This window comes from Chiloscyllium plagiosum, unplaced genomic scaffold, assembly GCF_037043375.1.
Source record: "Chiloscyllium plagiosum isolate Xiang-an unplaced genomic scaffold, Cpla_swu_hap1 HiC_scaffold_14, whole genome shotgun sequence".
In the NCBI taxonomy this organism is placed as follows: Eukaryota; Metazoa; Chordata; class Chondrichthyes; order Orectolobiformes; family Hemiscylliidae; genus Chiloscyllium; species Chiloscyllium plagiosum.
The window spans coordinates 28,950,485-28,974,477 of record NW_028270152.1 but is presented as its reverse complement, the minus strand read 5'-3'; the positions used below and the strand labels follow the sequence as shown (position 1 = coordinate 28,974,477).

At 40.3% G+C, this 23,993-nt stretch overlaps 1 protein-coding gene across 1 annotated transcript in view; it reads right to left on the bottom strand.

Annotated features, from left to right (window-relative positions):
• Nucleotides 1–6,973: 6,973 nt before the first annotated feature.
• slc6a1b (solute carrier family 6 member 1b) overlaps nucleotides 6,974–23,993 on the bottom strand; it is a 37,045-nt gene continuing 20,025 nt past the window's right edge. Inside the window, exons 12-14 of the mRNA XM_043707930.2 lie at nucleotides 11,770–11,870; nucleotides 10,579–10,746; nucleotides 6,974–9,129 (exon numbers count right to left, since the gene is read on the bottom strand). Coding sequence (XP_043563865.2) covers nucleotides 9,025–9,129; nucleotides 10,579–10,746; nucleotides 11,770–11,870 — 374 coding nt within the window. The 3' untranslated portion in view covers nucleotides 6,974–9,024. The remainder of the gene's footprint in view (nucleotides 9,130–10,578; nucleotides 10,747–11,769; nucleotides 11,871–23,993) is intronic.

Below are 23,993 nucleotides of genomic sequence, written 5' to 3'. Positions count from 1 at the left end.
CTATTCAAGTTAACCTCTATAGCTTTAAGACCCAACTCTTTGGGACTGTATCTGCATTAATTTATTCAATATAATGCCAACTGTATAGTTTCACTAGTAACAAAAGCAGAAAATTGAGAACATTCAGCACAGGCAGCATCTGTGAGGAGAGAAATGGAGCTAAAATCTAACCAGAACTGGAATTTAGAGAACAAATAATGCTGGAGATCACAGGGGGTCAGGCAGCATCCATGGAGAAAGAGAAAGATAACGTTTCAAGTCTTGATGACTCTTCAGAACCAAAGTGAAGTGTGGAGGGGGCAGGTTGGTGGGGGGAGGTTGATTGGAATGCTGCGGGAGAAAAGATCCTGATAGTTCAGATTAAGTGATCAGAATGTGAGAATGGCAGAACAATGGTGTGTCTAACTGCCAGACTGGAAAAATCAGACAAGATTAGAGTGGTGCTGGAAAAGCACAGCATCTGAGGAGCAGGAAAATCGATGTTTTGGGCCAAAGCCTTTAATCAGGAATGAGGAAAATCAGACAGTCCCACTGAGTTGGGGGAAGAGAATATAACAAGCAAAACTGAAATAAAATGGCTTCACAATTTGAAGATGTTGAACTCAATTCTGACCCCAGAAGGTTGTAAATTGCCTAGTTTGAAGATGAGATGTTGTGCCTCCAGTTTGCGCTGTGATATGCTGGAGCATTGCAGCATACCGAGGACAGACAAGTGTTAAAATGACCGATTACTGGAAGGTCTGGGTCATGATTGCACATGGATTGGAGGTGTTCTGCAAAGTGGTCACCCAGTCCGCATTTGGTTTTTCCAATGTAGATTGGTGCAGTGAAAATAATACATAAGGTTGGAGGAGGTACATGTGAAATGCTGCTTCACCTGGAAAGTCTATACAGGCCATTGAATGGTGAGCAGGGAGAAGGTGAAGAGATAGGTATTGCACTTTCTGAGTTACATGGGAACGTGCCATGGGAAGGTGGGGGCAGCTGGTGGTGGTGGTCAGGGAATGGGCTAGTGTGTCCTGTAGGGAACAGTCCCTGCAAAATACAGACGGGGGAGTGAAGGGAAGATGTGTTTGGTGGTGGGGTTCTGCTGGAGTTGTCAGAAATGGTGGAGAATGATCGCTTGAGTGCAGAGGCTGTTGGGGTGAAAAGTGAGGGCAATGGGGAACCGATCACGGCAAAGACAGAAGCATGGGTGATTTGTCGGATGTGGTTGAGGGTTCTGTCAACCACAGTGGGTGGGAAACCATGGTTATGGAAGAAGCAAGCCATGTCAGTAGTGCTGTTTTGGAAGGTGGCATCATCTGTACAGATGCGATGTAGGCAAAGGAATTGGGAGAATAGGATGGAGTCCTTGCAGGACGTGGGGTGTGACAAACTGTAGGGAAGGTAGCTATGGGAGTCAGTGGCTTTGTCGTGGATGGGAATGGACAGTTTATTCTGTCACAACAAATCACAGCACAAAGTGAGGAGCAACATCTCATCTTCAAACTAGGCAGTTTACAACCTTCAGGGCTCAATGTTGAGTTCAATACCTTCAAATTGTGAACCCATTACTTCCCTTTCTTTTAGCTTTGCTTGTTGCATTTTCTGCCTTTCTCCCCTTTCTCCAGTCCAGTGGGACTGTGTTTTTTTTCCCCCCAGTCTGGCAGTCAGACACACCATTGTCCTGCCATTCTCGCATTCTGATTTGTTACTCTGCTCTCAAGATCCTTTCTCGCGCAGCCCTACAACCACACCCCTCCACACTTCACGTCAGCTCTGATGAAGAGTCATCTGGACTCAAAACATTAGCTTTCTTTCTCTTCATGGATGCTGCCTGACCTGCTGTGATTTCAGGCATTTCTTTTGTTTCCAGTTCAGATTCCAGCATTTGCAATACTTTGCTCCTGGAAGTTAGACTTAGTTTATAAGGAAATACAGAGACAAACAAAAGGCTTGATGTGGTAGGATGAGAGAACAAAGAGGAATGTTTGTGATAAGGTGGAATGCAGGATTAATGAAAGGCATAATGCTCTATGGAAAAGATGCTGATATGATAAACAAAGAAATCAAAAGATGGGTCTAGGGGAGGTGTAAATGGTTACGTTCCCACCTTTTATCCTCTGAAAACCTGATGTAATTGAAAACTCTGCTGCCTGAGTTCCTAACTCTTCAGAATCACTGAATCATTATGGCACAGAAGGAGGCCATTCAGGCTATCATGCCTGCTCCAGTTCTATTACCTAATGCGAATCTCCTTCCTTCTCCCCATTTCCATTTCCACCCAAATAATCATCCAATGCCTTCTTGAATGCCTCAGTTGAACCTGCCTCTCTCACATTTCGAGCCAATACATTCCATGCCCTAACTATTTGCTGAGTGAAAAAAACGTTTTCTTACATCACCCTTGCTTCATTTACACATCATTTTAAAACTATGTCCTCTTATGCTTGTTCCTTTTATGAGTGGGAGCACTTCCACATCGATCCAGCCCATCCATGTATTTGAAAATCTCTATCAAATCTCGCCTTAGGTTTCTCTCCAATGAGGACAGTCCAAACTTCTTCAATCTATCCTCACAACTGAAGTTTCTCATTCCTATAAATCATTCTTGTGAACTGCTTCTGCATTTTTAAGCATGCATTTCCATTTTTCTTATATGGTGGTGCCCACAGCTGTGCACCTCACTTACCTTTCACCAATGTGCTCACTTTCCTGTATTGTCTCCCAGATAGACAATGCCTCTGTTTTAAAAATTGTGTTCTTCATTTCAAATCCATGATCTTCCCCTCCCTATCTCTGAAACTCTCTCCAGCTTCGCAAATTCGGTTTTTTCCTTACTCCATAATTAGTAGTCCTAATTTTGCTTCATTACATTTTTGGAAAATGCCACGGAGCATGTTGTGAATCAAAGGGACTGTATGAATAAATATAAATTTTCCAGACAGTATAGATATAAATCATTGTTGTTGATATTGTACAAAAGAGCCATGACTAAATGCTGCTGTCCAATATGGTGTAGAATTAGGCTTAGGTGTAGAATTCAGTTTTGTGGCAGGATTTCTAGACGCTGCACATTTTCAGCACAATGTAATTATAGATAGTGATTGGTAATGAACCAGTTTGGACCAACAAGCTATAAAAGCTATTCCACACATTGCATCAAACTAGGCAGGAAAATGAAACCACTTCTGCTGAAAGAGAAGTGAATCAGAGGAAGGTTTATCATTGCTTATGTGAGAAATGATTACCTTTTAAATACAGTGGTATAGATTTGAAGCTTTCTGTTAGAATTGAATATTTAGTTGCAGATTGTAGTTGAAAAGCATCTGTACTATAAAACAAATAACATTAAAGTGCTTGAATATAAGGTGCTTGAATAACCAGGTTGAAAGTCAATGCAGTTCTGAGGAATTGATGTCTTCTTTGTGACTTTCTCAGGTGGATGTGAATTACCTCACAGGACTACTTCAAGGAATAATAGGGAAGTTATCTCCAGTGTTCTGACCAACAGTTGTCCCCTAATCAACTCACAACCAGAATATTTGGGCATTATGATGATATTGCACATGGGGAGCTTGCTATTTGGGATTGCCACGATTCCTACTTTTCAATTATGAACACACTTTAAAAATATTAATTAGGTAGACACACTTTCAGATGCCTGGCAGTGGTGTAGATGTTGTAAAAATGCCTATGTCTTTTCTTTAAAATATTTTGGGTTATACTGTGGTGTGAAAAATACTATGCTTTGTAAGAAATGGCCAAGTATGTGATACTAGTTACAGAAGGCAATATCATAGTTTGGCAATAGTATACCAAGGAATCAGATTACAGACAGTCCCTGATTTACAAATGCTCGTACTTATGAACGAGATCCTATATTAATATTAAGTTTAAAGATCCAAATTCAGGTTTTCTTGTGAATGGTTATTTTATGTCATAATGTCTTCCAACTTGGATACAAATTGACTTCCAAATGTATTCAAGAATAGAATCCATTCATAGCCCGGGGACTGCCTGTATCAACTTAGCTCCTCAGTTTTATTCTTTCTTTCAACTCAGTGGCGGTGACAGTAGTAGGAGCAATGATATTTTTAGTCGAAATAATAAAAAGCATGGACTCAACAGTGATAGTATAAACTTATTATTTATATAGTTTCAGTATAAGAGAGGACATTTCATACATGTGTCATGATTGTTCAAGTTGGTTGTGCACTAATCTATTTGGATAGGGGAAGAAGTTAGATCATTTGGATCCAACTTTGTGTTATATTATAGAAACCTCTGATGGACATCAATTTACAGTGAAGTCAAGTGCCTGTACATGAAAGACATACTGAGCTTTGCAGTAGCTGCTTCTGCAAACAGTCGGCTTGGGTCACTGAATTTCAATAAGCTGCTTATCATCCTATGGATATGGTGTGATTGACTGACTTCAGACAAACTATTTAATTGTAATAAATTGATTTGCTTTCAATTTTCTAGTGTTATAGATCTGTTAGGACAATCGATCTTGGATTTTGCTCTCCCTTATTTTGCCCATTCTTAATATGTGACTCTATAAGACTATAAGACATAGGAGTGAAATAAGGCCATTCGGCCCATTGAGTCCACTCCGCCATTCAATCATGGCTGATGGGCATTTCAACCCCACTTACCCGCATTCTCCCCGTAGCCCTTAATTCCTTGTGACATCAAGAATTTATCAATCTCTGCCTTGAAGACATTTAGTGTCCCGGCCTCCACTGCACTCAGCGGCAATGAATTCCATAGGCCCACCACTCTCTTGCTGAAGAAATGTCTCCGCATTTCTGTACTGAATTTACCCCCTCTAATTCTAACACTGTGTCCACGGGTCCTAGTCTCCTCACCTAACGGAAACAATTTCCTAGCGTCCACCCTTTCCAAGTCATGTATTATCTTGTAAGTTTCTATTAGATCTCCCCTTAATCTTCTAAACTCCAATGAATACAATCCCAGGATCCTCAGCCGTTCCTCATATGTTAGACCTACCATTCCAGGGATCATCCGTGTGAATCTCCGCTGGACACGCTCCAGTGCCAGTATGTCTTTCCTGAGGTGTGGGGACCAAAACTGGACACAGTACTCCAAATGGGGCCTAACCAGAGCTTTATAAAGTCTCAGTAGCACAACGGTGCTTTTATATTCCAACCCTCTTGAGATAAATGACAACATTGCATTCACTTTCTTAATCACAGATTCAACCTGCATGTTTACCTTTAGAGAATCCTCGACTAGCACTCCCAGATCCCTTTGTACTTTGGCTTTACGAATTTTCTCACCGTTTAGAAAGTAGTCCATGCTTGTATTCTTTTTTCCAAAGTGTAAGACCTCACATTTGCTCACATTGAATTCCATCAGACTCTATGTAGTGTGTAGCAACAGATTAATCAACAAGGACGTATATCAGATCTGACACTGATCTTGTTATCAATCATTATAAACCTGAGCTTTCTCAACAGCATTAATTAATCAAAATCAGGAGCAGATATGTTTCCTCCAGTTTGGTCTGAGTTCAGTGACTCTCATTGGATCATTGCTTCTAACAGTGCTACTACCACTGAATTGAGCAAATTTAATACAATTGAAGGACTAATCATAGATTGTATGGCTCAGCATGACACTTGGTGATACAATGTTCCTTGATAACAAAATCATTTAGATAGGAATAAATCATTAAATGTGGCTTTCAAGAAGGACTTTATCTTAATTTATGACACCAAAATAGGTAATGTAGTGGACAATGAAGAAGATTATCACAGACTACAATGGGACCTTGATTACATAGACCAATGGGCCAAGGAGGTGGACTTTAATTGAGGTAAATGTGGGGTGTTGCATTTGGTAAGGGAAACTATTGACTTCTACATTCAATGGTATGTCCCTGGGAAGAGACCCAGGGGTTAAGGTGCATTGTTCCTTTAAAATGGAGTCACAGGTTGATAGGGTGGTGAAGAAGGCTTTTGGTACCATTGCCTTCATTGTTCAGAACATTGAGTATGGGAGTTGCAACATCATGTTATGGCTGGACAGGATATCTATGAGGCCACTTTTAGAATACTGCGTACAATTCTGAATGCCCTTCCAGAGGAAGGATATTGTTAAACTTGAGAGTGTGTAGAAAATATTTACAAGGATGTTGCCAAGACTGGCAGGATGGAGTTTTGGGAGAGGCTGAATATGTAAGATGCTTTTTTTCCCCGAAGGATCAGAAGCTGAGGGATGACCTTACAGAGGTTTATAAAATCATGAGGGACATGGGTAGTGTGAATAGCCAAGGTCTTTTTCCAAGGATGGGGGAATCCAAAACTTCAGGGAATTGGTGTAAGATAAGAGGGGAAAGATTTAAAAAGGACCTGAGGGGTAATGTATTCATGCAGAGGGTGGAAGACATTGCCAGAGGAAGTTATGCAGTCTGGTACAATTATAACATTTCAGAAGGCATCTGGCTGGTTATATGATTTGGTAGGATTTAGAGGGATATGGGCCAAATACTGATAAACGGGACTAGGTCAGATTAGGATGTCTGATTGAGACGGACGAGTTGAACCACAGGGACTGTTTCCATGCTCTATGACTCTGTCACTCTATTTGCAAAGATTGTGCATCTGGTGATAATTTATTGAAAATTTAACTTAAGCTTCTCACCTTGAGTTGGTTAAAATTCTTCAGGTGAGAGGCTTCTGACATTTTTTCAGGTTGTGACAAATAAATGAAAGTGCCAACTACAGCACAGATATGGTGTGAAGATTTGGAGATGTTGGACTGGGGTGTACAAAGTTAAAAATCACACAACACCAGGTTATAGTCTAGTGTGCTTCCAATTAAACCTGTTGGACTATAAGCTGGTGTTTTGTGATTTTTAACATTGTGTGAAGACATTGACTGCAGAAAATATTTTGCTTCATGTTTCAGCTTCATGTAAGGAAGCTAATCAGATTTTTAACATACGTTTACTTCCATATAATTACAGTGTAAGATAAAGTTTTTATTTGCTTTCCAAAAATTGACAACATATGTATGACAATCATGCCCTGGTATCAATAACGCCATTTAGAACTTAACTACACCATTTAATATATACGTTGAAAACTGTACATTTGATCAATTTAACATTTATAAATCTACAAAACAATACTCTTTTTACTAGACTCATTATATATTGAATATATTTTATACAAATTAAATACATAGCTGACGTTTAAAGAGTAACACTTTAATAATTTGTTTGTGTTAAGAGTTATTGCAGTGTTAAGGTCTATGATGGAAGAATTATTATTTCTTTGACAAAACTACATTAAATAAGATGCAGACATTTACACTTAATTTTTACACACTTGCTATACAATAACATTTTGACAGATATAGTTGTAATAATTCCTTTAAAAGCAACCAGTGATTAATCAATGCACATGTACTTTCTATGCTTTTACTTAGAATACATTGTACAATATACTAAATTTTCTTCCGTAGTTCTGTTTCCCTGTCACATTTGCGTAGCTGCCATAGACACAAGCTGATGTCTGTCTCAAAGTAGAAAATTGTTGAAGCACTGCCTTGATCGACTGCTACATGATATTATGAAATCAATAGTCATTGACCACTCCCTGCATTATAAAGTACACTGTTAATGCCCGCTTCTGGATCTTCAAATGTAGCAATTTCAAAACACTTGCTCTGACTACTTACTCAATACTAGCTGAAATGAAAGATAATGCTGAAATTAATACAAATATTTAAATATATTCAAATGCTTACCTAATTGAGATATAATGGCTGCTTTTGACCATGGGTGTTTGAAAGGAAAGAAAATGAGGATTTGGTGTACTTGGGTAATTCATCAGTCAAAGCTGAGTTACAATATTAATGCCTTGGTTTTAGCACCAAGTGCTAATTTGGTTAGTGATAGTTTAGCTTGGGAAAATGAATAAATGACACAAAACTAATATTTTCCAACATCTAATGAACAAAAATTTGGAGAAGCCAGGACAGTGATATAATGTGATACTGCATACTGCATTTCCCCCTCTATCATTCCCTCTACATGTGCAGCAACATCTTGTCCTTCTCCCAGACTACTTACATCTACCTTTACATTCCCCATTTCGACCGACCTATCCTATAAAACTTTGATTCTTATGTCCGTCTGTATTATCTATGCTGTCAATTGTTATTGCAATAAATTAATGTTCTTTCTATGCATTCTTCAGCAAGAGACAGTAAATGAACATAATTAAAGGTTGGGACTACCTTGGACACTAATTTAAATTATAAAATGCTATTAACAATATAGAGAAGAATTTATTTCCATTCCTTCTAGTATCAATATTTTGCTTTCTCTCACTGGAGAATAAAAGTGAATCCTCACATTGGCATCTGACAGTGTTACTTAGGTGGACCAGTAGGTGAAGACGAAAACATGGGGAAAGGGCTGAAAAAAGTGGATGTAAAGTGGACAGGGAATTCTTACAGTTTGTAGCATCCACTATCAAGAGTGTAAATATTACAGGAAGAAAATCAAGTACTATTCTGGAAAATATGACAGGACCATTAAAGAGTAGATAAGAAAATTCTATAATTTTATTGCAAAACCATAATTCTGATTAATGGCCTTAATGCTATAAACTTGACAGACTGAATATGTTGACGTGTATAAAATAATCACGTCTATGTGGCCATAAAATCAAAGGGTCTTACAGCCCAGAAGGAAGCCATTTGGCCCACCATGTCTGTGCCAGCTCTTTGAAAAGAAAACTATAGTTTAAAAAAATGCTAACAGTCTGCCTCTATTGATGGTTCTCTGCCAAAATTACATTGTTATCAAAACCTGATCTGAAACATTTTTTGTTAAGCATTTTACTGATGTCCATCAACAAAGGTTTATAGCCTGTATAACTATTGATCATATTTGTGATAGGAGGTAGGTGCACAATAATGTAACTACAGTCCTTGGTCTCGATCAACCGGTGAAAGATTCATTTTCTGGGCAGTGTTAGTATCTTATATTTAATAAATAATCTACATATAGGCTTCATCGCTTGGAGTGTTGCCATGCTCTGGCTGGTCTGGTCCATTCTCCCGGCGCTTTGTGTCCTCAGTTGGTTGAGTCATAAGTCGAAGACGCTATGAATCAAAAAGATAAAAGTAAAACCCATTTAAAGGCTTGGTTTTGTGGACAATAATGGCTATTCTTCAAATATTAAACACTAATCTCATGTCAAGAATGGGAGTTCTTTTGGAAAAGCCTGGAGTCCTAGCTAACAAAAGTGCAAAGCTACTGTTTGTTCTGAGCAAACAATATCAATCTTATAATTAAATGATAAGAAACATTTGAATGGGATATCTTGAATGTGATGAAGCTCTCAACCTGTTTAACTGAAAATAAAATAAAAAACATATTTTCTAGTTGACATTTGCACTTCATCCAAGTGAAAAATGAAATGCTTAATTCACTTCAATAAACTTGATATTCTGAAGTGGTCTTTAATGATCATATAAAGGCAATTGAACCCGGGGAAATGCCGTCCTGTTGAGATAACTTCAAATTCAACTTTTCCTGTCCTGGGATACCTCCTCTTTCACTTTAGCTCAGATTGAAGGATCAACTGATAGGCAAGTGAATATGCAAGAAATACAGCAGAATTCACACCCTGTTTGCACCCACCCTTATATTTACATCAGCAAGTTATGTACAGTAAATGAATGGAGGTCTAAAAGGCCAAATCTCTAAGATTGTGAAAGTGAATGACTGACTGTCCTGAAAATTTCCGTACCAAGTAGGAGACTTGCTTATCATTAAAGATGTGCAACTACATTTTTTAAAAAAACTTTGGTATTTTCTTCTTTCACTGAAGAGGAGGATATGGTCAATATAGGTTACTTGGAGACTTCACAGGATTTAATGTTTAGCAGATCTCTCCGGATCAAGGTTCACACAGGAATAAGGAAGCCAGCTTTATGTTTAAGTTTTATCAACAAAACAACTGCTGGAAAGATAAAATTCATAGATGTTTGCATAGGATTTATAACCCAATGAGTTTGGGTGGCACGGTGGCACAGTGGTTAGCACTGGTGCCTCACAGCGCCAGAGATCCTGGTTCAATTCCCGCCTCAGGCAACTGTCTGTGTGGAGTTTGCACATTCTCCCCGTGTCTGCATGGGTTTCCTCCGGGTGCTCTGGTTTCCTCCCACAGTCCAAAAATGTGCAGGTTAGGTGAATTGGCCATGCTAAACTGGCCGCAGTGTTAGGTGAAGTGGTAAATGTAGGAGAATGGGTCTGGGTGGGTTGCGGGTCGGTGTGGACTTGTTGGGCCGAAGGGTCTGTTTCCACACTGTAACTAATCTAATGTAATTCTCAAAAAAAAAGTCCTATTCTGATCAGGCATTATTGTGTCTTTCTATCTCCTGTGATGCTTTGTGTTTTCAGCATTTCCTGTTTATTTCAGAATTTCAGCATTTGCAGTATTTTAATTTTGTACTTTTCAATTTGGATGCTGGAATCCTGGTTACTTTTCAGGAGTTATGTTCACAATAAAATGTATCAAATGTGGCATATTAACTGTTTTCACATACCTGTTTTAAAGAGCCCTTTGAAGTGAGGAACAAGTAACCCATATAGCCAGGAATCAACATCATGGATGATAAAGCCATAAACCAGCCCACACCTTGGCCCCACTTGGGAAAAACATAACTTCCCATCGTAAGTGGTGTCATTTCAATAGCACTGAAGAGAAATACACCCTGGGAATCAAAGAATTCTAGGATTCATATAGCATCTTATTTCATCATGCAAAATCATTACAAAGCACACAATCCATTTATTTGAATCATAGTTACTGCTATTAAATGGACACAGTTCAACAAAATCCTGAAGTAAAAATAGAGAGCATTTTCTAAATTACAATAGTGATAACATTTCTAAGGTCATTCACAGGGCATTAGTGCTTTAATATATCTGAATAGTGTTATATAAATGATAATGCACCTAACAGTAGTGTTGGGTAAATATGGGATTGGATGGGTTACTCTTCAAAGGATCGATGTGGACTTGTTAGGGCGAAGAGCCTATTTCTGTACTGTAGGGAATCTAATCTAATCTAAACTTCGACAAACCCCAATGTGATAATGACCAGATAAGCTGCTTCTTGTGATTTGCACCAAGGGACAATTCACCTGCTCTTCTTGCCATGGAATCTTTAAATCCATGTGAACATGCAGGTGGGATCACGGTACCACACTGGAATATAAACATGGGTTCAAACCCTGGACCCAACAAATTCCTTCAGATGACCATGACTGTGTATCTGCTCCTTTCAGCTGGCTAGTCCCAGGCGCTGTATGCAGCCTGTGTGCCTTCATGAAAACCACAACATCCCCCTGAATAAGTGCTTGATGAGCTCTTTAGTAATGTTAATTGGCCTAAATAATGGATTGGCTATGATCTCAGGCTTGCCTCCTGAATCCTGGTGAAATTGACCGATGCCAGGATATGCGTCAGGAAACCTGTATGTCACTCAATGCCCATAGTTTCCCTCTGCCCTTCTCCATTCCTGCCCCAGCAGAATCTAACCCATTCCATTGTGTACGCTGCTCTAAAACTATTCCAGCAACTGAGGCTGTCCTGAAGACATTTGCAATTTGTGGCCACTGACCTTATGACTGACTTGTGAAGTAAGTTTTGTGATGATTGTAATGGAACACATGAGCAGTTTGTATTCACTAAAAATGAATAATTTTACATTAAGATAGCAAGCTTTGCCTTACCCCCACAATAATTGGAGTGAAAAATGACCAGCAGAGTTTCCACCACAGACAGGGTTTGTGGCCAACCATCTCCCCAATGTTGTCAAAGAATCTGTTCACGCCTGAAGAAAGAAAATGTTAATTTACTGATATTCAGATAGTAAATAAGCAAATATAGTGATATGAAGCACATTCATGTCCTTATAGAAACAAGCACACTCAACACTGAGTTAATTTGAATGTAATAATTCAATAAGTAAATCTGTTAACTTATTGAATAAATAAAATGTTACTGCCCTCTGTGTAAAGGGTAGAATCAGTATGTGAATTAAAACTGTGAAAATGTTATAACAGGTATTCTGCACCTGAATATGATATTGATAGCATTTGTTTTCTCCAACAGTGCAGATTAATTAAGATGTGATCTGAAAACTAAGTAGGCACTCATATGCATGTTTCATAGCACACAATTTATTGCTGGGTATTTTTAAAGCAGTGTGGACAAATCAATATAGCATAATGACATTCTGAGAACAGATGGGATTTGTAAACTGTGTAGTTTAAACAAACATATTTTTGTAGAGACTGTTTATCAAACTGGATGTCAGAGGTATATCTTTCACAAGTAGAAATAGGTTAATCTTTCATAGTTGACTATTTCTGAACAAGGTGCACTTGAACTGCATGTTTATGGTTAACTTGTGAATGAAACAAACTGCTTTTCAGTAACTAATAATGGACCATTTGATAATTATGGTACATTTTTTGGATTAATTATCCATTATTCTTTTCAAAGTTGCCCAAATTTATCACTCAGTTATTAATTTCAAAATTCTAGATTGACATGCTCAGCAGTTCCACTCTCTCAGATCATCAGTAAGTGTCTATCTGCTGTAATTGATTATTGCTGGCTTCCATTATTTGCCTTCCAATCTAACTGCTTCTCTCATAGAACAAAGACAAAACATGGACTTTTGTCTTATTTCACTGGTGAAAAGATAGCATGATTTGTAACCTCCCACTGGGTCTGAATGGAATCTCAGTCAAAGTAAATCTTCTGTTCCAGCAAATCGTGAAACAAATAGGCTGAGGTGGAAATTAGTTTGTCAGATATTCTAGTCCTGGTGACAAACTGTATATCAATATCATACCATACCTTTCCATTGCTTTTTATTCCAAATAAACATAGTGAAAGCCAAGAAAATGCCAAAGATTGACTACAGTATTTGAAAACCGATTAGTTTCTAAGAATTTGTTCTTAGATAAACATTGAGAGTCATAGAGTCACAGAGATGTACAGCACAGTAACTTCAGTCCAACTCATCCGTGCTGACCAGATATCCTAACCTAATTTAGTATCCATTTGACAGCACTTGGCCCATATCCCTGTAAACCCTTCCAATTCATAAAACCATCCAGATGCCTTTAAATGTTGTAATTGTAACTGCCTCCATGACTTCTTGTGGTAGCTCATTCCTTATATGCACCACCCTCTGCGTGAAAAAGTTGCCTCTTAGGTCCCTTTTAAACTTTTCCCCTCTCGCCCTAAACCTATGCCCTCTTGTTCTAAATTCCCCACCCCAGGGAAAAGACCTTGTCTATTTACCCTATCTATGCCACTCATGGTTTTATAAACCTCTATAACGTCACCCCTCAGCATTTGACTCTCCAGGGAAAACAGCCCCAGCCTATTCAGCCTCCCTGTGGCTCAAATCCTCCAACCCTGACAACATTCTTGTCAATCTTTTCTGAACCCATCCAAGTTTCACAACATCTTTCCGATAGGGGGGAGACCAGAATTACATGTAATATTTCACAAGTGGCCTAACCAATGTCCTGTACAGGCACAAGATGACCTCCCAACTCCTATACTCAATGTTGTGTCCAATAAAGGAAAGCATACTAAACGCCCTTTTCACTATCCTAACTACTTGTGACTCTACTTTTAAGGAGCCACGAACCCGCACTTCAAGGTCTCTTTGTTCAGCAGCACTCCCCAGGACCTCACCATTAAGTATATATGTCCTGCTCTGATTTGCAGTAGCAAAATGCTGCACCTTTCATTTATCCAAATTAAACTCCACCTGCCACCCCTCAACCCATTAGCCCATCTGATCAAGATCCTGCTCTATTCTGAGGTAACCTTCTTCACTGTCCACTACACCTCCAATTTTGGTGTCATCTGCAAACTACTAACTATACCTCCTTTGTTCACATCCAAATCATTTATGTAAATGATGAGAAGTATGGACCCAGCACCGATCCTTGTGGCACACCACTGGTCACAGGCCTCCAGTCTGAAAAACAACCCTCCACCACCACCCTGTTTTCTAACTTCAAGCCAGTTCTATATCAAATGGCTAGTTCTCCCTGTATTCCATGAGATCTAACCTTGCTAACCAGTTCACCATGAGGAACCTTGTCAAACGCCTTACTGAAGTCCCTATAGATCACATCTACTGCTCTCTCCTGATCAATCCTCTTCGTTATTTCTTCAAAAAACACAAGCAAGTTCGTGAGGCATGGTTTGCAAAAAAAAAGCATTGTTTCATTCAAATGAATTTCATGTTTGATTGGCAATCATTTTGAATGCTCCTCTCGGAGTTTGCAGCAAGCAGCAGAATTTTTTCCCATGAACTGAATGAGTAATAGGATTAATGCTTTAAAGTAAGAAGGGTGAGCTGTTTAAGAACAATCTTGTCGCACAGTTGAAAAGCATAAGGGTGCAGACGATATATTGTGATATGATGCTATGCAATTAGTAAAAGTCACAATGGTCCTACTCTCCCATTAGTGAGCGATGACCGGTGGTGATTTAACCTGAGGGTCACCATGCCTCAATCAAGGAGAGAGATTGAGATGGAGAGTCCTTTGCGCTAACCTCAACTGGTGTAGAAGTTGAACCATGCTGTCTAGTGCTACTCTACATTGCCCAGCCAACTGAGCTATACAGCAAATACTGAGTTGAAGACATTTCTCATGAGATTTTTGGCTGAAATATTGAGTCAGATACTATTTGATTCTCCATTGTTTCCTTAAGTGTCCTGCAATAAAAGTAGTGTTCTCATGTTGCTTGGCTGTTATCCCTGGTAAACAATCATGTTGACAATTTCTAGATTGTTACTGATTTGTTGTCTTGATCCAAATTCAGAAATTTTCCTCAGTCAAAAACTCATCAGCCTTATATTTTCAGTTTTATTCCCAAGTATTAGAACTGGGCCACTAATCTCTTCAATTCTTTTTCATTTTTGTCTATCCCAGCCTGTGAGATTTTATGCAGGAGTATTTCTTTCTTCCAAATTCCAAACATTATTGGAACAGTTACAAAGTGGGGCAGCACGGTGGCTCAGTGGTTAGCACTGCAGCCTCACAGCACCAGGCCCAGTTTCGATTCCAGCCTCGGGCAACTGTGTGGAGTTTGCACGTTCTCCCCGTGTCTGCGTGGGTTTCCTCGGGGTGCTCTGGTTTCCTCCCACAGTCCAAAGATGTGCAGGTCAGATGACTTGGCCATGTTAAATTGCCCATAGTGTTAGGTGCATTAGTCAGAGGGAAAAACGGGTCTGGGGGGGTTACTCTTCGGAGGGTCAGTGTGGACTTGTTGGGGTGAAGGGCCTGTTTCCAAACTGTAGGGAATCTAATCTAAAACAATTCTGTCCAATTGGCAGCTGAAATGCTGTTGTCTATTTTATATAGTTTCTTCAAACTTCCATGTTTTAGATGTCAGTTCCATTTTGGTTCTTTCTGTAAACCCATTTCTCTTCTGATTTTCAGTGGAAAATAGTCCCTCACCTTTCCCTTAACAATACAAGCAATGAAAAGGAAATTGCTTAAGTTTTACTATTAAAATAACTGAATATGTTATGCCATTAATAATGTGCAACTTGCTTTTCAACTATAAATTCTGATGAGACGTCATTGACCAGAAACACTGATTATGTTTCTCTCTCCATAAATGCTGCAGGAATGATTGAATATTACCGGCATGTTCTATTTCAATTTTGAAGATTGATTATCCTGATGGTTTGAATCATGCCTTGTTCTCAGAGGGAGTTGAATAATAAAGGATGGGAAATTAGATTAGAGTCCGTACAGTGTGGAAACAGGCCCATCAGCCCAACCAGTCCACACTGACCCTCCGAAGAGTAACCCACCCAGACCCATTCCCCTCTGACTAACGCACCTAACACTATGGGCAATTTAGCATGGCCAATTCACCTGACCTGCATATCTTTGGACTGTGGGAGGAAACTGGAGCACCTGGAGGAAACCCACGCAGACATGGGGAGAATGTGTGAGCTCCACACAGACAGTTGCCCGAGGCTGGAATCGAACCTGGGACTCTATTGCTGTGAGGCAACAGTGCTAGCCATTGTGCCACCCCCAGTTAAAGTCCTGTTTAAAGTCTGCCTTGGTAAAAAGATTGCGAGAAGGCTAAGTGTCCGCTAGAGTTTCCACTTCTTTTGTCATGGATCTTACACCAAAATTAAAAGCCATCCTCTCCACAATGTATAAGCATAGCAGACAAAGTATAAGCATAGCAGACAAAGCAATAAGAGCTGATTAACATTGAAATGTTCTTCGTCGCGAATAAATATCCTCAAATAAAGCATATAACTTGCCCTAAAAGATGGAATGTTTGCCTCAATTCACTTTTTTGCATTTATGGCTACTACAGCTGCATAATAAAGATGGATATCACTAATAGATTTCCTGATTGACAATATAAGATAACTGATAGCATCATACACACAAAAGCTGTATTAATTTGATGACAGCTGCAGATAATTTAATGGAAGCATTATATATTGGTGCCATTTCTATGACTATAATCCTAGAACTGCAATTATACTGAAGCTGCCATTATTAGAGTATTAGCTGCACAGTATGATGCTCTGTTAGTATCAGTTGAATCTGAATTCCATTGTTTCTGGTCATATTAAGGTCAGATGCCATGCTGTGCTGCATTTTTCCTTGACCTTCTGTTCATTAAGCAATTTATTTCAATGGCCTTGAAACTATGTCACAGAATACCAGGGTACATTTTGTCTTGAATGTTTTTTCTCGATTCGTTTTGCAGTAACAACTTGTTTAAGTGTAAGCATATTAATTTCTCCGCTGCTGTAAGAACACAGAAGTAGATCTTTCCACCCTAGAAGTCTGCTTTGTAATACATATAGACTATGCCTAGTCTGCACCTCAACTTCATTTACCTGCCTTTGTTTCACTTCCATGATTATCTTTAATTAATAAATATCAATCAAATTTAATAGTGAACATCTTCATTGACTCAGCATTCATTGCTTTTTGTGGCGTGAGCACCAGGTTTGTCCAACCCTTTATTGGATAAAGTGTTTCCTGATTTCATTCCTGCACCCCCAGTACCTAGAAGAGGGATTAGTGGCAATGAATGTACCCATAAAATGTTGTTAGGCCAGCCACTAACATTATAAGAATTAGTAATTAACGTAAGACTGAGCTGACCGACACTGAAGCTTAGCAACAACTCAAAGCAGCATTTGTGAGCATTTACCCTCCAACTTTATCATCACTGTCAAGTAGCTTTTCCTCATATTTATGCTATAGTAGCAAACTACCATGAACCCAGAGTCAGAACCTGACTATCGCTCTGCAGTCAGGCTACAATGTTTTTCCTGATTTACATTAAATAAGTAAAGCAGTTCAAACTGGAAAGACGCCTGAGACAAGCTTTGGAAATTGTCTCAGAGCTTGCTCCCATATGTTCATAGATGAGGTAGAGGTCTGATCCCTGGGCTGTCCTGACACTAGTATTGTTGCATACTTGGATCCCAATTGTATCAGTGTAAGTGATACTGCATCGTGGGAAATGCTCAACGCAGAACGTCTGACATACATTCAAAAAGTTCAAAGCTGACCTTATAGAGGTTTACAAAATCATGAGGGGCATTGATAGGATAAATATACAAAGTCTTTTCCCTTGGGTTGGGGAGTCCAGAACTAGAGGACATAGGTTTAGGGTGAGAGGGGAAAAATATAAAAGAGACCCAAAGGGCAACATTTTCACACAGAGGGTGGTACGTGTATGGAATGAGCTGCCAGAGGAAGTGGTGGAGACTGGTACAATTGCAACATTTAAAAGGCATCTGGATGGGTATATAAATAGAAAGGGTTTGGAGGGATATGGGCTAGGTGCTGGCAGGTGGGACTAGATTGGGTTGGGATATCTAATCGGCATGGACAGGGTAGACCAAAGGGTCTGTTTCTATGCTATACATATCTCTGACTCTGTGACTCTATCAGAATTTAAATAGTTACAAATGAAAAAAATGTTTAGTTTTAGATCTGTACAGAAAACTGTGCAAAATGAATGTAGATATTGTCCATTGTTGATAGTTCTGTATTCTCTGGAGTTTAGAAGAAAGAGAAGTGATCTAATTGTCACATACAAGATTATAAAGGAGTTTAACAGAGTAGACACTCCATGTCATAGTGTCATAGAAATGCAAATGGACCCTTCGGTCCAACTCGTCCACACCTACATCCTAAATTAATCTAGTCCCATTTGTGAGTGTTTGGCCCATAACCTTCCAAACCCTTCCTATTCAAGTACCCATCCAGATATTTTTAAATGTCGTAATTGTACCAGTCTCATTCCATACATGCATCACCCTCTGCATGAAAAGGTTGCCTTTTAAATCTTTCCCCTCTCACCTTAAATCTATGCCCTCTAGTTTTGAACTCCCCTAATCTGGGAAAAAGTCTATTTAACCTATCCATGCCCTTCATGATTTTATAAACCTCTAGAAGGTCACCCCTCAGCCTCCAAAAGTCAAGGAAAACAGCCCCGACCTAATCAGCCTCTCTGTATAGCTGAAACTCTCCAACCCTGGCAACATCCTTGTAAATATTTTCTGCACCATTTCAAGTTTAACAACATCTTTCCTATGGCAAGGAGACCAGAATTGAACTTAGTATTCCAAAGTGGCAACATGACCTTCCAACCCCTATACTCAATGCACTGACCAATAAAGGCAAGCGTACCAAATGCCTTCTTTCTTACCCTGTCTAGCTGAGACTGCACTTCATGGAGCTATAAATTTGCACCCCAAGGTCTCTTTGCTCAACAACACTCCCCTGGGCCCTATCACAATTCCAGTCATAATTTGCCTTACCAAAATGTAACACCCCACACTTATCTAAACTAAACTCCACCTGCCACTCCTCATCCATCAGCCCATTTGATCAAGGTCCCATTGTGCTCTGAGATAATTTTCCTCACTGACGGCTACACCATCAATTTTGGTGTCATCTGCAAACTTACCAATGATTCTTCCTATGCTCACATCCAACCCATTTATACAAATAACAAAAAGCAAAGATCCTTGCAGCACACCACTGGTCACAGGCCTCCAGTCTGAAAAAGCAACCCTGCACCACCATTCTTTGTCTCCTACCTTCAAGCCAATTTTGTATCTAAATGACTAGTTCTCTCTGGATTCCACGTGAGCTTAACTTGATAATCGGTCTACCATGTGGAATCTTGATGAACGCCTTGCTGAAGTTCATATTGACCACATCCCTGCGTTGCCTTCATCAACCCTCTGTCATTTCCTCAAAGCACCCAATCAAGTTAGTGAGACACGACTTCTCATGCACAAAGCCTTGATGACTATCCCAACCTCTCCTTACCTTTCCAAATACATGTAAATCCGATCCCTCAAAATCCCCTCCAAAAACTTACCCATGATTGACATCAGGTTCTCTGGTCTGTAGTTTCCTGTCTTTTCCTTACCACCTTTCATAATTAATGGCACCACATTGGCCACTCTCCAGTCTTCCAGCATCTTACCCATGCCTATCGATGATACAAGTATCACAGCAAGGGGTCCAGCTTTCTCTTTTTGAGCAGTCACAGGCCATGGTCTCTCATGAGTCCATGGGTATGTTTGACTTCTTCAGGGATCATTTGAAGGTATCCCTAAAGTGTTTCCATCAGCTTACTGGGAACCTTCTGCCATGGCTGAATTCCAAGTAGAGCAATTGCTTTGAGAGTTGATATCCAGTATACATTTAACATGTCCTGCCTGATGGAACTACTTTTGAGTGAGAAGGCATTAATGCTCGACAAGTTGGTTTGGGAAAGGATGATATTGTTGGGCCATTTTTCCTGCTACCATATTTAAAGAATTTTGTGAAGGCTGCACTGATGATATTTCTCCTGTACTATAAGATGCCTGCTGTAGATTGTTCATGTCTACGAAGAATGAAGTTGCCTTAGGTCCACTATTGCCTAGCAATCTATGAGCATAGTCATTCAGGAATTGCAGAGTTGACTCAAAAGTAGAAATGGAGTCCAAGACCCATCCTGAATGGTGAACATGCTTGATGAGCCATATAATTTTCTCCTGACCCTATACCTTGTGTTTTTGTTTATTTGTTGTCCTGAACTATAGTGAAGTTTTCAGAGTCATATTGTAGATATGTTGGTATTTGTTTAGAATTTCTTTGAATCCACATTTAATAATGCAGACCTGCCTACTTGAAGAGTATGATTCACTCTGTCATCTTCTGGAAGATTACACAGAGGAGTGTCATACAGTCATAGAGCTTTACAGCTTAGTCCCAACTTGTCCATACTGCCCAGTTTTCACAATTAATCTAGTCCCATTTGTCTGTGCTTGGTCCATATCCCTCCATGGAGAAAGTGAGGTCTGCAGATGCTGGAGATCAGAGCTGAAAATGTGTTGCTGGTAAAGCACAGCAGGTCAGGCAGCATCCAAGGAACAGGAGAATCGACATTTCGGGCCTGATGAAGGGCTTATGCCCGAAACGTTGATTCTCCTGTTCCTTGGATGCTGCTTGACCTGCTGTACTTTACCAGCAACACATTTTCAGCCCATATCCCTCCATACCTATCCCAACCATGTACCTGTCCAAATGTTTCTTAAATGACAAAATTATACATGCCTCCATCAATCTGAGACTTCCAACACTTGGCAGACTTTATGTATCTAACAATTCTTTCATCAACTAACTTTCTCATCCATTCATTGGGAGAGTTGTTCCAACTTGCTGAGGTGAGATCAGCATATCAAGAAGATATGCTGATCTTGTGGGCGGCACGGTGGCACAGTGGTTAGCACTGGCGCCTCACAGCGCCAGAGACCCGGGTTCAATTCCCGCCTCAGGCGACTGACTGTGTGGAGTTTGCACGTTCTCCCCGTGTCTGCGTGGGTTTCCTCCGGGTGCTCCGGTTTCCTCCCACCATCCAAAGATGTGCAGGGTCAGGTGAATTGGCCATACTATATTGCCTGTAGTGTTAGGTAAGGGGTAAATGTAGGGGTATGGGTGGGTTTCGCTTCGGCGGGTCAGTGTGGACTTGTTGGGCCGAAGGGCCTGTTTCCACACTGTAATCTAATCTAATCTAATATCAGAAATTGTTGTAAATCTAAGGATATTATCAAATATGATTCAAGTTATGAAGTTGAAGAACAATTAGCATTTGTTGTAAAATCCTTTGGGATATACTTTAGGGTCAGATTGTTTCTTTCTGCTGCATGTTGGTGTTAATAGAATGCAGGGCTGAGATTCAATTCCATTGAGAAAAGGGCACATATGAATGAAGAGGCATTTTATTGGGCCAAAAGTTTGAAAGCGAATCGGCCAACATTTAATTTCACTTTTATCTTCTTGGTCATGCACCTACATCTTTGGAAAGAGTGGAACCGATGAATAAAAGCTGAAAGATATGGGAGACCTTCCCAGCCCTTGAGCAGCATGTACCTGGCAGCAGAATTGTACTCCAGCACATTCTTCAATCTCATGGGCCCAGTATTTTTCCACTCAACCACTACCATCAAGCCAGGGATCAACCCTGGTTCAATGGAGAGTACAGGAGGGCATGCCAGGAGTAGCACCAGGCATGTCTAAAAATGAGGTGTCAACTTGCTGAAGCCACCAAACTGGGCTACTTGCATGCCAAACAGCACAAGCAGCAAATGGTAGACAGAGCTAAGCAATCCCACAACCAACGGTTCAGATCTAAACTCTATAGTCCTATCAATAGTGAATGGTGGACAATTAAATAACTCAGTGGAGGAGGAGATTCCACAAATATCCCCATCTTCAACACACTATTGTGAAAAAGATAAGGCTGCAATATTCACAGCAATCTTCAACCAGAAGTGCCATATGTTCCATCTCAGCCTCCTCCAGTGGCCCTCCAGCATCACAGATACCAGTCTTCAACGATTTTGATTCATTTTATATGATATCAAGAAATAGTTGGAGGCACTAGATACTGCAAAGGTAATGGGCCCTGACATCATTTGGCAATAGTACTGAAGACTTATGCTTTCCAGAACTTGCTGCTCCACTAGCCAAGCTCTTCCAATACAGTTACAACACTGGCACCTACCCAGCAATGTGGAAAATTGCCCATGTATGTCTTGTACACAAAAAAAGCAGGACAAATTTAACCCAGCCAGTTACCACCCCATCAGTCTACTCTTGATCATCAGGAGAGTGATTGAAGATGTCATCAACAATGCTATCAAGCAGCATCTGTTCAGCAATAAACCCTTCAGTGATGCTCAGTTTGTGTTCTGCCACGATCACTCAGCTCCTAACTTCATTACAGCCTTGGTTCAAACATGGACAAAAGACCTGAATTCCAGAAGTGAGATGTGAGTAATAGCCCTTGACACCAAGGCCGTATTTAACTGAGTGTAGCATCATGGAGCCCTAGCAAAACTGGAGTCAATGGGTATCAGGAGGCAAACTCTCCTCTGGTTGGAGTCGTATCTGGCACATAGGAAGATGGTTGTGGTCAGTAATTTCAGCTCCAGAGCATCTCTGCAGGAGTTCCTCAGTATAGTGTCCTAGGCCCTTCAGCTTCTTCATCAATAACCTTCCCTCCATCATAAGGTCAGTAGTAGGAATGTTCATTGATGATTGCTCAGTGTTCAGCAGTAATCGTGACTCCTCAAATACTGAAGGAGTCCATGTTCATATGCAACAAGATCTGGAAAATATCTAGACTTAGGCTGACAAGTGACAAGTAATATCAATGCCAAACAAATGCCAGTCAATGACTATCGTCAATAAGTGACAATCTAACCATTGCCCCTTGCCCTCACTGAATCCCCCACTATCAATGTCTTTGGAGTTACCATTGACCAAACACTTAACTGGATTTGCCACATAAACTTAGTGGCTACAAGAGCATGTCAGAAACTAGGAATATTGTGACTTAACTCTCCAGAGCCTATCCATCATCTACAAGGAATTAGTAAGGAATAGTCCCCAGCTGCCTAGATGGAGGCAGCTCCAATAACATTCAAGAACCTTCACACCATCCAGGACAAAGTAGCCCATCTGATTTACACACATTCACAAACTTAGATTAGATTAGATTACTTACAGTGAGGAAATAGGCCATTTGGCCCAACAAGTCTTCCGAAGAGTACCCCACCCAGACCCATTCCCCTACATTTACCCCTTCACCTAACACCATGGGCGTTTTAGCATCGCCAATTCACCTGACCTGCGCATCTTTGGATTGTGGGAGAAAACCTGAGCACCCGAAGGAAACCCACACAGACAAAGGGAGAATGTGCAAACTCCACACAGACAAGCGTCTGAGGTGAGAACTGAACTCAGGTCCCTGGCACTGTGAGGCAACCACTGAGCCATCATACCACCCTAACTTCTACTCCTTCCATCATCAACGCTCAGTAACAACAGTGTTTACTTTCTCCAAGATGCTTTACAGAAATTCACAGAAGATTTTTAGACATTCCAACCCACGAGCACTTCCATAAAGTAAGATGGGACAGCAGATAAATGGGAACGCCACCACCTGCAAAGTCCCCTCCAAGCCACTCACTATCCTGACTTGAAAATATATTGCTGTTCCTTCACTGTCGCTGGGTCAAAATCAAGGAATTCCTCCCTAATGAACTGTGTGTCAACCCACAGCAGGTGGACTGCAGTGGTTCAAGAGAGCAGCTCACCACCACTTCTCAAGGGCAGCTAGGGATGGGCAATAAATGCTAGGCAAAAGTGAGGATTGCAGATGTTGGAGATCAGGGTCTAGATTAGTGTGGTGCTGGAAAAGCACAGCAGGTCAGGCAGCATCCGAGGAGCTGGAAAATTGATGTTTCGGGCAAAAGCTCTTCATCAGGAATAAATGCTGACCAGCCAGCAACACATGTAGGCCATAGGTAAATTAAAAAAAAAACATTTGGGGGAAATGTGGCAAGAAT